At 35.0% G+C, this 15365-nt stretch overlaps 1 protein-coding gene across 5 annotated transcripts in view; it reads right to left on the bottom strand.

Moving 5' to 3' along the window:
* Positions 1-15365, bottom strand: part of RALGAPB (Ral GTPase activating protein non-catalytic subunit beta) — an 81302-nt gene that overhangs the window by 53577 nt on the left and 12360 nt on the right. For 3 of the 5 annotated variants that reach the window (XM_081946188.1, XM_081946185.1, XM_081946186.1), the window contains exons 2-9: positions 14297-14512; positions 11059-11261; positions 10093-10256; positions 8959-9145; positions 7864-7995; positions 6640-6818; positions 5969-6016; positions 9-157 (exon numbers count right to left, since the gene is read on the bottom strand). In XM_081946188.1, the coding sequence (XP_081802314.1) occupies positions 9-157; positions 5969-6016; positions 6640-6818; positions 7864-7995; positions 8959-9145; positions 10093-10256; positions 11059-11261; positions 14297-14482 (1248 nt within the window). In that variant the 5' untranslated portion in view covers positions 14483-14512. The remainder of the gene's footprint in view (positions 1-8; positions 158-5968; positions 6017-6639; positions 6819-7863; positions 7996-8958; positions 9146-10092; positions 10257-11058; positions 11262-14296; positions 14513-15365) is intronic. The other 2 variants (XM_081946187.1, XM_081946189.1) reach the window with 2 other exon arrangements.

The raw sequence follows: 15365 nt of genomic DNA, 5'->3' as shown, positions 1-15365 counted from the left end.
AGACTTACTGTGCTGTTTTTCATTGTTGGCTTATTCACAGTTACAGCACGATGTCTTCGATTATGAGGTGGGGTTGTATTAACAGCTGCAGTTTGGGGCATGCTCAATCTATTTACTGGTGTAGGTGGTGCACTATCAGCACGGGGCCTTGAAATACCTGAAAAGTATAACATCAATTTGAACCTGAAATTCTTCCTAAAATCAGTGGTATCTTTTTAGAAATTTAGAAAATTAGTCTTTCTAAGGCTAGAAAGATGCAAAAGTCTTAAAATTATATATATATTAATTAAAACATAACTAGATTTGAATGTATACCATGAAAACAGAAAGAAAACTATAGAAATGAAGAAGAAAAAAGTTATTTTTTACCAAATTGTTTAATAGTCGTCTTCAAAGTTTTAAGAGAATGGTCTGTCTCTAACATAAGTAATAAAGTATTAAAATTAAATGCACAGCTTTCTTATATCTAGTTGAACATTCTTCTGAGTGATAAGCTACAGAAACCCAGTAGAGGTGAACTGATTAGGCATTTATAGGGAAAAAATCCTTATGTGACAAGAGGCTCAATGAAACAATTCTACAAAAGCGTATGCAGTGATAGGATGTAAACTTTCAAAAAAATTGTAGCATGCTTTTTGCAAACATTTCACTTACGGTATGTTTATATTATGATATTAAGAAGCATTTTTCCCCCCTCTCAAATAATTAACTGTAACTTGAGGAATTAAAACCTTATAATACTGGACAGAACAGAAAAAGCTGTAATCGTTTAGAAGGATTCATAAGGGGCACTTCATTATAGGCCAACCAAGCACCCGCTTTTTGATGCATTAAATCAATGCTGTGCTCTGAAAGGGTGAGAAGGGGCACCAGTTGCTTCAAAAAGCTTTCTCAGTTTTCCGCCTGGGTATCTTGAACAGGTAGCATTTCCACTGGAACTACCAGCAGAGTGGCACTATGGCTGGTTTAAATGCTTCAGTGAGTGTTTTGCCCCTTTTGAATACTTTGGACAGCCTTAGAAGTTGTGGAAAATAAAGAAATGTACAAGAGATCAGTGCTGAGTTGCCAGGGCACCACAAACAATTAGTCATTAGTCAAGAAATAATGAGAAGCTTTCTTTTGTTTCCCCCCTATCCTGCTCCTTTTCTTCCTTCTCTTTTACATGCAGTTACCCCTTTGTTGTATTCCATTTCCATGTTTGTTTTGCAAGAAATAATTAACAGAGCTCTCTATTTTACAAGAAATTAATTTCAATTGTGTTTATTAATACAACTAATAAGATATTTTTGTCTTACTCTGTGTATATTTGGGATTGTGGCTTTATGGAGGTATATAAACAGATATACACATACCCACGTATACATACTAGTGTGCCATAAGCACACGATTATTGGGAAATAGAACTTCTCCAAAAAAGGTTTCAGCCGGAGTTGGTAGCTGAAGCCAAGATGTAGTTTTCAATGGCATTATTGAAAAGAAGAGCCAAAATTTCAGTTTGTTTTCCTACTTGTGCGAATACAAGTTTCTCTTAAAGGATGGGTTTAGGAATCGGAATAAAAGCATTTTATTTCATGCAGATATTACCGTCTCGTTTATCCTCTACAACACTGTCTTATACTACAAAATTAATTAATCAATTAAAAATTAATTAATTTGAAAATCAACTTGTTGCAGAACTTCGGCAGCTGTATTTCAAGTTATTTTGGGGACCACAAATGGTATGCCAGAAACTGGATGGAGCAATTTGCACCATTTGCCCACTCCAAATATACAGCTACAAAATATCAATGTAACTTAAGGCTTGAAAATGCAGTGCTTAAATTTATTTTTAAACCACTACAGAATTCAACTTTGCTGTAGCAAATATTTAAAAGTTTCATTCTTCCCATTTTAGAAACAATATATTGTTTTGTAGCAAAATTCTCCTGCATCAAAATACAAATTGCTCATGAACATTTCCCAAACCATTTTAAGGGAATCTCATTTATGTTTATAATCTTCAGAAATCAATCTTGCTACAATTTGCTCCCAATTTAGTGAGCCTAAGGAATAAGGATAGGCATGCTCCTCAGTTTTTTAAAAATGAACAAGAAAAGAGGCCCTCAACAACTTTCTTAAACTTTGATAAAATTTCTCTTGATAGCTGAGGAATCTGGTCGCTTCAAAATGACATACAAGCAGTCAAATTACATGAAAATCTAATCTATAAGTATAGAAAAAAGCTGTTTCCAAGAAAACTAAACTCCGTTGTTCTCTAGATGTAGAGTATAGTACAGAGGTTCCCAAACGTTGTCACCCTCAATAGCTCTGCAATTTTTTCACGGTCAACCAAATCCAAATCTGTGAACTACTTTTAGTTGGTATTTTACAATATCATAGCACCTCTGTAAGTTTGTTGTGCAGCCCAGTGAAGCCAAAGGTATAATGTATTTCTTCTGTATCAATGTGATCTTGACTACTGCATTTCTGGAGCTCACTATTTTGCTGTCATTTTCAAATCTCAAATGCAAAACAGAATTCTTCATTCACAACTAAAAATATTAAGGGAGGTCTTTAATCCCAGATGAAAGGATAAACAATTTACAAGTGAATGATTAACAGCTCTCTTCCACGTGCCTTGGTATCACAATCAGCACAATTGAAACAGATCTGTTTGTCATAGTTTAACAAAGAGAAAGAAGCAGTATTCTATTATTAAACAATTATTCAAATGTTTGGGCTTTTATGACTTTTAAATTAACAAATAATTCTAAAATAGATTTTAATGCAAATTCTGCATTTGACTCATGATTAAGTGTAGCTCTCTCACGTTGCAATAAATTTTAAATAGCATTCTGTAAAAAAAACTCATCATTTAATTATATTCTTTCATAGTCTATTATAATTTATTGCAGGATGTGACATGTATGTATTTTATAAATACTAAAATGGAATGACTATAGTTGATCTGCTTATTTTCAAACTGTGTTATGTTAACCTATTCATAGACATCATGGTTTTCCCATCTAATAGGGTTAACAGCCTTGCTGGCTTAGCTAGACCAGGAATCTATATACAGCAGCCAAGCGGATGTCAACAGGAAACTCATAAATTAGACACGAGTACAATAGCATCATCCTGCTCATGCTTCCTGTCAGCTCCTATTCAATAGTATTGAATATTTAATTATCTATTCAACCTCTAGCATTGCAATTATGAATACACAGACATCCTAACTACCAATTATTTGAATACCCTAGTCTCTGTGTATTTATCTTCTTTTAAATATAACTAAGATTGTTATATTTGGCATCAGCAAATTCTGTAGCAGCAAATTCCAGAGCACATTGCAAGTAATCTAATTGTATGTGTCCTAAAATTCCCACTGTTCTTTTTCATTCAATCAGTAGTTCTGGGTTATAATCCATCAATAATTTTATCAAAGAGTGCAGATCCTATCATGATGGAATGATCACTTCTTAAAAATATATTTGAAATTATTCTATTACAATACTTATAATTTTTGGTAAGTTTTAAGATTTCACTCCATACTCTACCTCATTAGTCCTATGTATCAACAGCTGAAAATCATTGCAATAGATGATTTCATATGCTGGTATTATCACATTTTTGCATCTTAAAAAGAATAATTTTATATATTTCAATTATACCTGTTTTTGAAGCTACACCATATTTTTTTTCCTCAAGGAAACTTCTTTGATTAGGCAAATTATGGGTTTTTTTTGTACTTTTTCTGTTACATAGAATCACAGTGCAAACACTAGAAATATACATCATAGCACCAGCTTTAAACTACTTCAAAGTACTTTACTAGCAGTAAACTTTATAGTTATCCTAACTATCCTAATAATGCATTCTCTTTTTCTGTTTTTTATAGCAGCCACACACTGAATTCATATCAAAACCTCAAGACTTTCACATTCAGTTCCCATTACCTCAATCGCCCATTACCTCAATTGCTATCAGCAATTATCTGAAGTTAGGAATTTTGCCTAATGTGAATCATTCTGTATTTATCTGTGTGGAACTTCAGCTGCTATTTGGGTTCATTTCTGCAACCCATCTCAAGTTTGGCAATATACATTGCACTTTTGACATTATTAAAGCATTTGGTTTAATGCCCCATAGCAGGGGTGGCGAACACGCAGCTCGCGAGCCGCATGCGGCTCCCGGCCAAAATAAATGAGGCTCTTTGCCTCTTATCATTATTTAGCATACTGTGGCTCGGATCGCGCGCTCCCTTTCGGAAGCTGGGGAGGTCCTTTGCAGGCAGCTAGAACGGGCCGCCTGCAAAGGACTTCCCCAGACTTGCTTTGAGGAGCACGGGGCGACTGAGGCTAGTTGTGAAGCCCCAAAGCCCCCACCGCCACCAGAAGAACTGCTGCCACCTCCTCCTCATCCTCCTCTAACAGGCAGCACTGCCGGATTTGCCGCCCGGCGCTGCGGCTGAGATGAAGCCGCCAAAGTTCCAGCCGGCATCTCCGCGCGTGGCAGCGGCGCCTCCCCTCCGCTTGGAGCAGCTGAGCTCAGTCAGCGCTAGGAAGGCGGGGGGGGAGCAGGGGAAAAAAAGCCTCATGGCTTCTCAAAAGCACGGAGGAGGGGGAGGGGGCAGAGGTAACCCAGCGCTGAGCTCAGGAGCAAATCTGGTGATTCTGTTGGAGGAGGAGGAGGAGGAGGAGGTAGCAGCAGTTATTCTGGTGGCAACTCGTACTCGGCAGCATCTTCAGCAGAAGCCCTGCCCACAATGAAGAAAGCAAAGATGGAGCAGATCCACGCAGATGACGTCGCTGCAACATGACTGGAGGAGGAATTCTGGGAGTTGAAGTCCACAAGTGTTAAAGCTGTCAGGTTTGAAGACCCCTGGGGTTTTTTTTCCCTAAAGGGTTAGGGGTGCAAGGGTCTTGTAACTTGACAGCTTTAAGAGTTGCGTGCTTCAAATGCCAGAGTTTCTGAGCCAACATTTTGGTTGCTAAGCAGGAGCGTTGTTAAGTGATACTGATATTATATAACACTTTGAATTAAGCGGGTACCTTGAAGAAACATAACTTTGAGTTTCAAATAATACTGATTTCGTTGTTGTCTTAGGTGACATCTGTGAAAAAAATTCGGGTGCTCAGGCATGAAAATGTGCCGCTCAAACACTATACTTTTCTGCTCACATCGAAAAAAAATTAGAGGGAACATTGCTTCCGGGTCTGTTTTGGCAGGTCACTGCGTGGTGTGGCTCTCTGACTCTCACAGTTTAAAATTTTGGCTCTTTTTGCCGAACTTGTTCGCCACCCCTGCCCCATAGAAAGAATCATTCCCCTTTATTCAAGCAATCCCTTCATGAATTTTTCAAAAAATAAATAAATTATGAGATATTTTCCCTATTTCTCAATATTTAGACATTTTAAACATGTCTTAACATGTTCCTGCATAGAAATATGTTAATGTTATTAGAATAAATTAGGGCGATAGAAAAATTACACAAAGAACTAAATACACAGCTGTGGAATTGTTAACATTATAGCTGTGTCTTTATAGTAGGGTGGACCAATGTCATTAATAAGACCAAATTAAGATTCCATTTAACTTTTGCATTTATAAAACGGTTAAAATTATACCATTTTGGAACATTGTTAATTTTGTTGCAAGGTGAGAGAGAAGCTTATTAACATGATTCAAAGATCTTAAGGAATGATAGTTGTGCTATTTAATATATATATACACAGTACTTCTGGAAATACATAATCCATAGCAGTGAAAAGAAGCCCAATTTTATAGCAAAAAGGAAATCTGTATAACTTTAAAAATTAAACAAAATATTATATTAAGTATATTAAGTATGTATCAATTTATACTAAGAAACTATCATGACAGAATACTGCAGCTTTCCCTAATTTGATTCAAACCCCAACCACTGTTAAAATCACCACCCGTCTTCTGAGATTCTTGTCACCCAAGAGAGTGCAACAAGTTTTAATACCATATCTGGGTAATCTTTCGCACCCACTGGTTGTAAATGCAGCAACTCCTAAAGAAGAGAGAGAGTATATTTCTGATACATTATGTGCCATAATGGAAACATTTCCAAAAAAGCAGTTCCTGAGGAAAATGACATTTTATATTCAATTTTTACTGAAAGTAACAATAGGCAATCATTTTAGCTAACAGCAAAGCCAAAATCCTGAAAATTCTTCAAAGCAAATTATTCATGTAGGGACCAAGAAATATTTCAAGGCATTTTGCTAAATGTATTAATAATCTATGTTCAATACCTATTATCAAGACTACAAAAATCTGACCAGAAAAATACTTGGCTGGTTTCTTGAAAGACAATAGGATCATCCAAGGATTTGCTATATACCTTCTAACTTAATACTTTAGTCCACCTTAAATTTTGTCCCTGGAAAGTATACGTAGAAGACACAGATGGGTGTCAGAGGTGGAAGATGAAGCTCATAAGAAGACTAACACTTGCCAATTATTTGAAATAAAATATATTTCAAATGTGCAGATGATGTCATTGACATGTATGAAATTCTAGTTCTGCAGCACACAACTATACTGTTAAATAAATGAATATGAAATATTAAAATCCATTAATCTATACCACAAAAAGAGGAAAGCAACATTTTATCAGTTAAAATACTTTACCTAGAAATGCGTCCACTAAGCAACTAATCCCACGCATAGCACGAAAGAATATTTGAGGCAGATGTTTAAGGCAGGGATACTGATTCAATTCCTGAGCCATTCCACTCACATTTAGGAACTGTTCCTGAAATTTGGGGGTAGAACTTATTATCGCTGGATTACTCAAATCCACAGGATTGCTACAAAGAAAAAGAATATTATTTAATCACTGACCTGATGAAGGAAAATCCCTAGAATACATTGACAATGACTATTTTTACTTTTTTAAAAGATTCTTTTAAAGAAATTAAAAGATTGAATCATGCTTGAAAGTTTGGAAACGCACATCATTCCTTAAGTTTTTAATGCCAATAGACAAATTTATCACAAAGCTTGCTATCTCTAAAGTGCTGCATGAAAAACTGATTTCTGTTTTTTTTAATATGTCCTGAAAATGAAATGTTTAAAATTTAATAGACCAAGAAGTAATAAATAACTTATCCAATAGTTAGCTAATAAACATGGCAAGGTGTTTGAGGTTTGAGGTTTAAAATATTATTAATTATGGTCATCTAGGGGCACATAAGACTTATATGCTGATGCAAATGCAACAGGGTTGTAAGAAAATGGTACAGCTATGAATGTTTGGTGTAAATGCATTAAAATCACAAGGGGAGTGGAGGAACTATTAGTTTTTAGTGTTTAGAGAAGTATTTCTCAACCTTGGCTGCTTGAAGATTTGTAGACTTCGACTCCCAGAATTCCTCAGCTAACCATGTTTTTTAACCTATGCTGGCTGGGTAATTCTGGGAATTGAAGTGCACACATCTTCAAGTGTCCAAAATTGAGAAACACTTGTATAGAGCTATGTAAAAGGAACACAATTAGCAAAACATTGAAAAGGTATGAATAATTTCAGAAAAACTATGTTTTAAAGTAGCCAGAAAAAATGTTTTCAGTCAGAACTATACAAAAGCTGTTCTGAGGACTACTCCAAAATACCAAATGCTTAGATTAAATTAGATGTTTCCATGGGTTAATTTACTTCCGGGATGAAAGTTATTCAGTCACTAGATTAACAAAATTGGGTTTTTATTTTTATTATTGGTTTGAATATCTGGATCCCGAACTACTACAGAGCCATTTCATTTAAAGGCCAATGTATTTCAGTAAGTGTTTACCCAAAAAACCTCATACATACATAACTTGCTAATAACAGTACATGATTTCTCTTCCATACAATACCTCAACATATGTAAAAAGCGAAACCAAGTTTGGGCAACACATTCGTTATCCATTTCAGGAGGTATCAAGTTTGCATCTTCATCAGGAATTTTAAAAGGTGGAAATGAAGGTCCATATGTAAAACGCAACAATCTAGGAACAAAAATGGGCCTTTTAATGGTTTTAGGGTTCTGACTGATTTCAGTACATAAATTAATATCCATATTTCAATGGAGGCATTTGCTGAACAAATCCTTATAAATATCATGTAAATATCCAAACTGTAATCAATCCAATTATACTTTAACACTTAAAAAATTCACCAAGTACTTCTTTTAGACCAGGGCTAAAACTCAAACTCCTGCCCCACGGACCAGATGCGTCACATGCTGGCCATGCCCTTGTCCGGTTTAGCAAAGTGGGGAAAAGTCCCAATACGTCACATGATGCCGTGACGATGTGAGTTTGACACCCCTGTTTTAGACCAAGCAAAATTACAGTTAACAGTTTATTTGTACTTCAAATAAAATAAATTTAAACAAGGAATTAACTGGTTATATAGCGGCATGAAATATCCTTGCTCAAATGATAATAATCATACAATGCAGAGTTACTCTTAGTATTGTAGTGATTATGAAAAACAAAGAGCTTACAATAATATATACAGCCTCTCCTTATGTATAAAAACTCTTTCAGATTCATCCATGGATTTTTTGCAAAGATTTTGTGGTATAATAGTTGTCAAAGGCAAAAGAATATACCTAGATCCCTTTCAGAATCCTAGCAATAGATTTTCCTTTTAGAACAACAACAATGAAAATGATGTATTACATAATTATTTTGCATGACTCTTCATCACATGTAAATTTTTGATATCAAAGAAAAAATATATTCAAAATAACAAATGATAATGGGAACTTTGATCTGCAGTCTGCTATGTCACCACCCAGAACCCAGTGAAATTAAATTTAAGACCAAATTCAAAAGTTTACACGTAGTAAATGTAATATTTCAATTTGAATAGAAAGAGCAATGCCCAAGGGGATCTCCTGCAACATTAATATCCTGCATCATTTAGTAATGCCAAATTGAATAATGAAAAAAGAAGTAGCCTACCTAGCAGTGAGTGCACAGATGACTTTACTCCACTGCTCTACCACTGCAGAATGATGTCTCCAATTTGCTACCATCTCTTTGGCAGTTTTCCAATAAGGTGGTGTGGGAAAACACCGAGAACAGGCTAGCAACCAGACTTCAAACAATACACCAATCAGTTTTTCAGCCAGATTTTCAGCAATACCACCTAACAAAGCAAAAAATATTTCAAAAATCTTCCTTGAAAGGAATTCCTTCTTATTTTTATATTAAAGGATAATTGTGATCCATCTAGGTATATTGTTCGCTTTGTAGACACAACAGTGATATAGCTTTATGATCACGTACCAGAATAATCAGTTTCATTCAGAACTATTTAGCAAACTTCATGTATATATTAAATTCCTGGAAAATGTTATTTCCAACAACTCTTCTAATATATAGAAATAACAATACTGAAACTTTTAGAACAGGTTGCTTTGGATGTATTAAAATTATATTAAATTTGTAGAATATTATTAAATATCTATTAAATGAATACATTATCTCTTCTGAAGTATGTCTTGTGAAGTATTCTAATGTTAATTCCAGATAAATATTTTCATAAAAACAAGTTATTCAGAAAACAGCCATCCAAGAATTTCATTAGCTAAATTGAGATTAACATTTGTAGATGATTGTTTTAATTTATTGGACTTGCAAAAATATAATTGGGCTAATATTTTATTAGCCAAATATGCACAATATAAAAATATTGTGAATATAATTCATAGGCCTTATTGGAAAGTTATTATTTGTCTCCAATAAGGTTAGGACAAGTTCGTGGAATAACACATAGAAGAAACAGTGTTTTATTTCCAGGACTGTGGGTATGAGAAATTTTGGGGTCTATTGCAACATAGATTAGATTTTGATCTGAGGCTCACAAATATTGCAAGTCCTTAAAAACATTACATTGGTATCAACGAACTGGAGCTAAAGGTTGATTCATTAAAAAAGTACTTTCAGTTTACCGAATATTAGAGAACAAGTCTAATATATCAGCATCATTTTAGGATTATGATGCTTTAAAATGTTAAAACAGAAAAAACAGGATGTTTTTAAGACTAGCTAAAAGTTTATTGGAAATAATGAATAAGAAAAGCTATGTCTAACCTTGTACTGTTGGAGGTGCCAGGAGAGTATCATTAATCTGCAGTAGAAACAATAATAAAACTTCCCACGTTTCTCTAGCCATAATGGTTGATTCATGAGCCAATTTCTGTACAGCTTTCAAAACTTGCAAACACAATTTAATCTGACTGGAACCTTGGTCCTGCCTATTAAGAAGAAAACACCTTAACAATACAAACTGCAACAAGTAGCTGCAAAGACTGAAGTTCGAAAACAAGAGCAAGTATTTCAAAACATCACTAACAGCAAATTGGTATTACAATACTGGAAAAAGAGTACCTAGTCCTTCAGTTTTGTATTTGAGGAAAAACAGATTCATTTAACAAATTATTTCTTAAATGAGAGTGGGAGTTCTGTTGAATTGATTTCTATTCTTGCATTTCCAAAGATTCTCTATTCTAACATTTCCTGACATTAAACTTAATTAATGAAACGCCATATGAATCTTGTTGCCTAGTATTGTCAAGGGTCTGACAGTAGGATTAAGAGGAGTTAGTCATAAAAAGATTTTTTAAAGCATCTAAAGTTAGCAATAAGTACAATAATGTGAAATCTGAGCTACGTTGCTAAATTCAAAATACCTACGAGTTCTTCTAAAAATATGCCACTTTCTGAGATCCTGCTTAAGGAAGAACTTGAAACACATGGTGCGTTATATTTTTAGCTTAAATATTTTACTTCAACTGCTGGCAATTTGTTGCAGAGTTTAAAAATTTACAAACGGCATTTTAAAGAATAAAAATTTTACTGACTCAAAAACATAAATACCACTTAAAACACTTTCCTAAAACAAAAGTTACCAAGATTTTTCTACAATTAATAATATGAATAATCTAAAACAAGTATCAGCTATGGTTTTAAGATAAATGATGGCTGATAGTATGGACTATTATTTTGTCTTGATTAATAATTATAGAGGCATAACATTATTTGCTCTACACTACTTACCTAGGTACAAAGAGGTTCTGTAAATGCTTGAGAATGCTCTGAACGTAAAGATTTGGTTCTTTAATAACAGGTGGAGGAATTGTATCTTTAGGTATAACCAGAGCCATAATCCAATCTGTATATACATCAACACAGTATTTCACTGTCTCACCATCCAAAGGGAGAGTCAGTCCATAGCAAACCACCTCCATTGTCCATTTTACCTAAGGAAATAAAAATAGAGCAGTATTAATACCAGCAGTGGCAAAAATATAAGCAATCAAGTTTGAAAAAAGAAAGCCAGTTCTTTATCAGTTATATTCAAAATACTTGGATCTAGAAATATTATGTATAGCAGAGGGCTACAAACTATATTGTTTGTATGATTCACTGAATCCATAGTGAATAGAACTTAACATGCCTATACATGGTACAAAGTTAAACATGACACGTGTTTGCAGATTTGAATGTATGCTTACTATTTACATCCATATATTCAGAGATTCAAGATAATGAGGAATATGTAATGTGCAGACCTTTGAATGGTCCTTCTGATCGATTTAGTGCTTTTTTGTTCATTTATTTCTATTTTACTGTAAAGTTGTTAATAGGGACCAAAAGGTAATTGATCCACTATATCTACAATTAATCAGGTGAATTAAACAAATATTGTTATTTTAACTCTTGAGTTACGATTGTTTTCAACAATCACGGACTTTTATAAGCAGCTGTCTTAATATTTGAAAGAAGATAATTTACTGTTAAAAAGGAGCGGAAGACTATAAAAGTACCTCTAACTGTTTCCAGCTAGAAATTTCAGAAACATTGTACATGAAACACAATTACATGAAATAGTTGAAGTGAAGGCAAGCCCTGGAAGACCAGAAAAATAGCTGCTAGGACAGTTGAAAAATAGGACACAGCTGCAAAACAGAACCCATGGATCTCCAAAATTGTTTACACACTACATGGGAGAATTGTCAGAGAGAAATCTTTTCTAAACTCATTAAAAAAAATCAATTGTTTCAAGTAAGCAAAAGAAAACCTTGATGAGCCTCAATTTTTTTGTGGGAAGAAAGTGCTCTTGACTGATGAAACAAAACCTGAACTTTACAGAAACAACCACACAAGATGTTAATGAAGATTCTCAGTCGTCCAGGTACAGTTGTCTGGAAGTTGAGTAATGGAAACTGGAGTTCTTTTTTTGTTGATTTGAAACATTTGCTGTTTATCGAAGCAGCTTCTTCAGTCTGAGAAAATTGGCGGGGGGGGCATATATGCTCCCTGGGGATGTTTCATTTCTCAAGTAGTCTGAATGGGATCTTTAGGTGAATAGTGTGTAAGTATACATATCAATTTCACAACGTACTTCCTTTAGACATGTCTTCTGACATGCTGGCTACATGACCATGAAAAATATTTTTGAACAACGCTGGCTCCTTCAGCCAAGAAATGAAGATGAGCACTGTGCCCTAGAATTGGACACAACTGGACAGGAAAACCTTAACTTTTTTTAGTGTGGTTTGTAGCTTTAGGTATGAACCAGATTAGTAAGCACAGTTAGAATTAAAAATGGCTTGGCGTAATATGTAAATTTAACCATTGAATTTTCTTGATGCACTTTAGTAATAAGTGACAATTTATTAAAGCCACTCTATAATTATTTTATAAAGTAAAAAGTATTTTGCTTGTTCAGAATTATTATTTCCCAGCCTATTTTATTAAGTTGTAGGTATGCTAAATTGGCATTTTTCATATGCCAGCAGCAGCTAAATCATCAATTTTCTACAAATAATAGTGTCAAACTTTTTTAATAAACATTTTCTACCTTCTGGAGTTGTTATCTCAGTTACTGAAATATACTTGTAGCTGTATGCTTTTCAAAGCAAACAACGATAAGCAAACCTTTCCTCCCACATACTTTTCTTAATATAAATATCTGCAATACAGGTGACTTCTTAGTACCAGGATAGTGGGGGGGGGGGGGAATTATGATTGCTGCAAGATGAAGATAAACTCTTTCATCCTGTTGAGACTGAAACCAGGGTGAACAAAAAAAAAAGGATGGATGCATGCATGCATACATTTAAGACATGGTATGCATAATGCCTACATACCACAGAGTAAAGGAAAGTAAAACAATTTAAATACTGGAACTGATATAATATTAAATTAATGTATATGTAACAAGAATAGGCTTGATATTTTTCTGTAATTTTACTGAAATAACAGTTATCAAAAAGGTTACTTCAGATGCTCCAGCCTGGCCCAGCAACATGCCCAAAGACCCAGCTATCCCCCGGAAGCCCTAGCACAGCAGCTCAAAAGTGCAGCCATTCCTGGAAGCCCCAGCAGCGCAGTACAAAGCTGCAGCCACCTGAGCGGTATGAAGTCCCAACCCAGCAGCCATTGCCTTCTTGCCCTCCACTGGCTAAGTTGGCCTTTGCTATCTTTTTGCTCCTGTTGCTGACAAGGCAGGTCTAGCCTGGTCTGGCCCTTCATGAAGCGGCTGCTGGACATGTGAGGCCTTCTTCCTCAGGTCTCATGATGAAACTGTCACATGCAATCTTGGCTAGCAGCTGCCTCACAAAGGGCCAGGCCAGGTATGCTTGTGGAAGGAAACATGGTGAAAGTCAGCTGAGGACAGTGGAACACAGGGCTATGAGGGGCAGGGGGCCAAAAAGGCAGGCATGGTGGGAGATGGGCATTGGGCAGAGTTAAAGAATCCCTGCAGTCAAAAAGTGATGGTGACTAGCAGTGATGATGTTACCTAGTTAGGGTAATGAAATGTCTTCAAGAAAACAAGCACCAAGGACCCCTCATTTCAACCCTACAAATATTCTCCTTTATTGATGATGGACTGCTATGTAGATTAATTTTGATTATGGGAGCATTGCAACAGCTGTAGGTTCAGGGTCTTGGGAGTAAGAACTATTTGTTTGGCACCAGTGTAACTTCAGATGATTGCTGAACAAATATTCATAATTTGAGGACTACTTGTAATATGTTATTGGGCACAGATCCTGTCAAGTGAATAGAACAAGAAATTTAGTTACAAATCTACATCAAATTAGGGACAATATCTATTTTCAAATGATAGTTTGCTGTTGCTATAATTCATTGTGGAATGCATTCTATCAGAGTGCAGAAATAGACAAAAATGTCTGTTTCTCAGCACTGTTATTTTTAAATTAGATGAACAACCTTATTGACATACATACATAAAGTGGAATTAAAAATTGGGTAGATGGATACTTACTTCTTTGTCAGTTTTTAGTAAACTTTCATTTCCAGCCATTGATGACAAACTCAAGATTTGGCCAAGAGGACGGACAACAGCATTTGCCACCTCCCTTCCCACATTTTCAGGATAACTGTGAAGTACGCTGGTGTGACCTTTATCATTTTGAATTACAAGGTGTAGAGACCTCCACTCTGAGTACATAATGCCTTTATACTGCTGAGTAGACTGTACCTGAAATGAAACAACAAAGAATTAATGTTGTTACCTACGATTGTGAACAAACAGGTTTGGTGTAACCCATAAAATTACTCAAAAAGAAATTGGAATGAATACTGTAATCTAATAAAATAGTGTGGTTGTTTGACTATTCAGTTGATTTTTTTTAGTCCATTCTCCCCATTTGTTATATTATTGAAGCAGCAGCAAACTTATGAGACTAAAGAATATCCTTTTAGGTGTAAATCATTAAGCTAACTCTGTGGTCATTAACCAAATCCATTTTATCCAATAGGCTTTTGCCAGAAACTGGAAGTAAACACTGGAAACCAGCACAACACACCAAAAATTGCAATCACATGACCATAGGACGCTGCAATGGCTGCAAGCCAGTTTTCAAGCACTCAAAATGCAGTATGTGACCATGGGGTCATGTGCACATGCAGCTGTCAGAAATTAGAAAATGAGTTCTAAAATATCTCTGGGGAGGTCTGTCGTAATTTCGAATGGTTGCTAAGCGATCAGTCATTAAACCCTTTTAGATTATTTATGCCCACACATATTACCTTATTACTCTTGAGAGAAAAAAATTATAAAATGAAGGGGAAATCACAGACATGTTCTGTGATTTTTCAATTCTAAATATGGATATAATTGATGAAAAATTTATAAAAGTTATTCAAATACAATATTTGTGGAAACTGAGATCTGCAGAGAATATATTACAGGAATATCAATCCTAAAAGAGCACTTGCATTCAAAACCTGGTTCGAGTGAATCAAATCTTATAGTAAGGTTTATGCTATGATCAGCAAAAGAGATATAACACAATAAGTTTATTACAGCAGAAGTAATGCCTGCATTTTAT

This window comes from Natrix helvetica (assembly GCF_964273705.1).
Source record: "Natrix helvetica genome assembly, chromosome: 3".
Taxonomy (NCBI): Eukaryota; Metazoa; Chordata; class Lepidosauria; order Squamata; family Natricidae; genus Natrix; species Natrix helvetica.
Note: the sequence above shows the minus strand (reverse complement) of the source record. Positions and strands in the feature narration are given on the sequence as shown.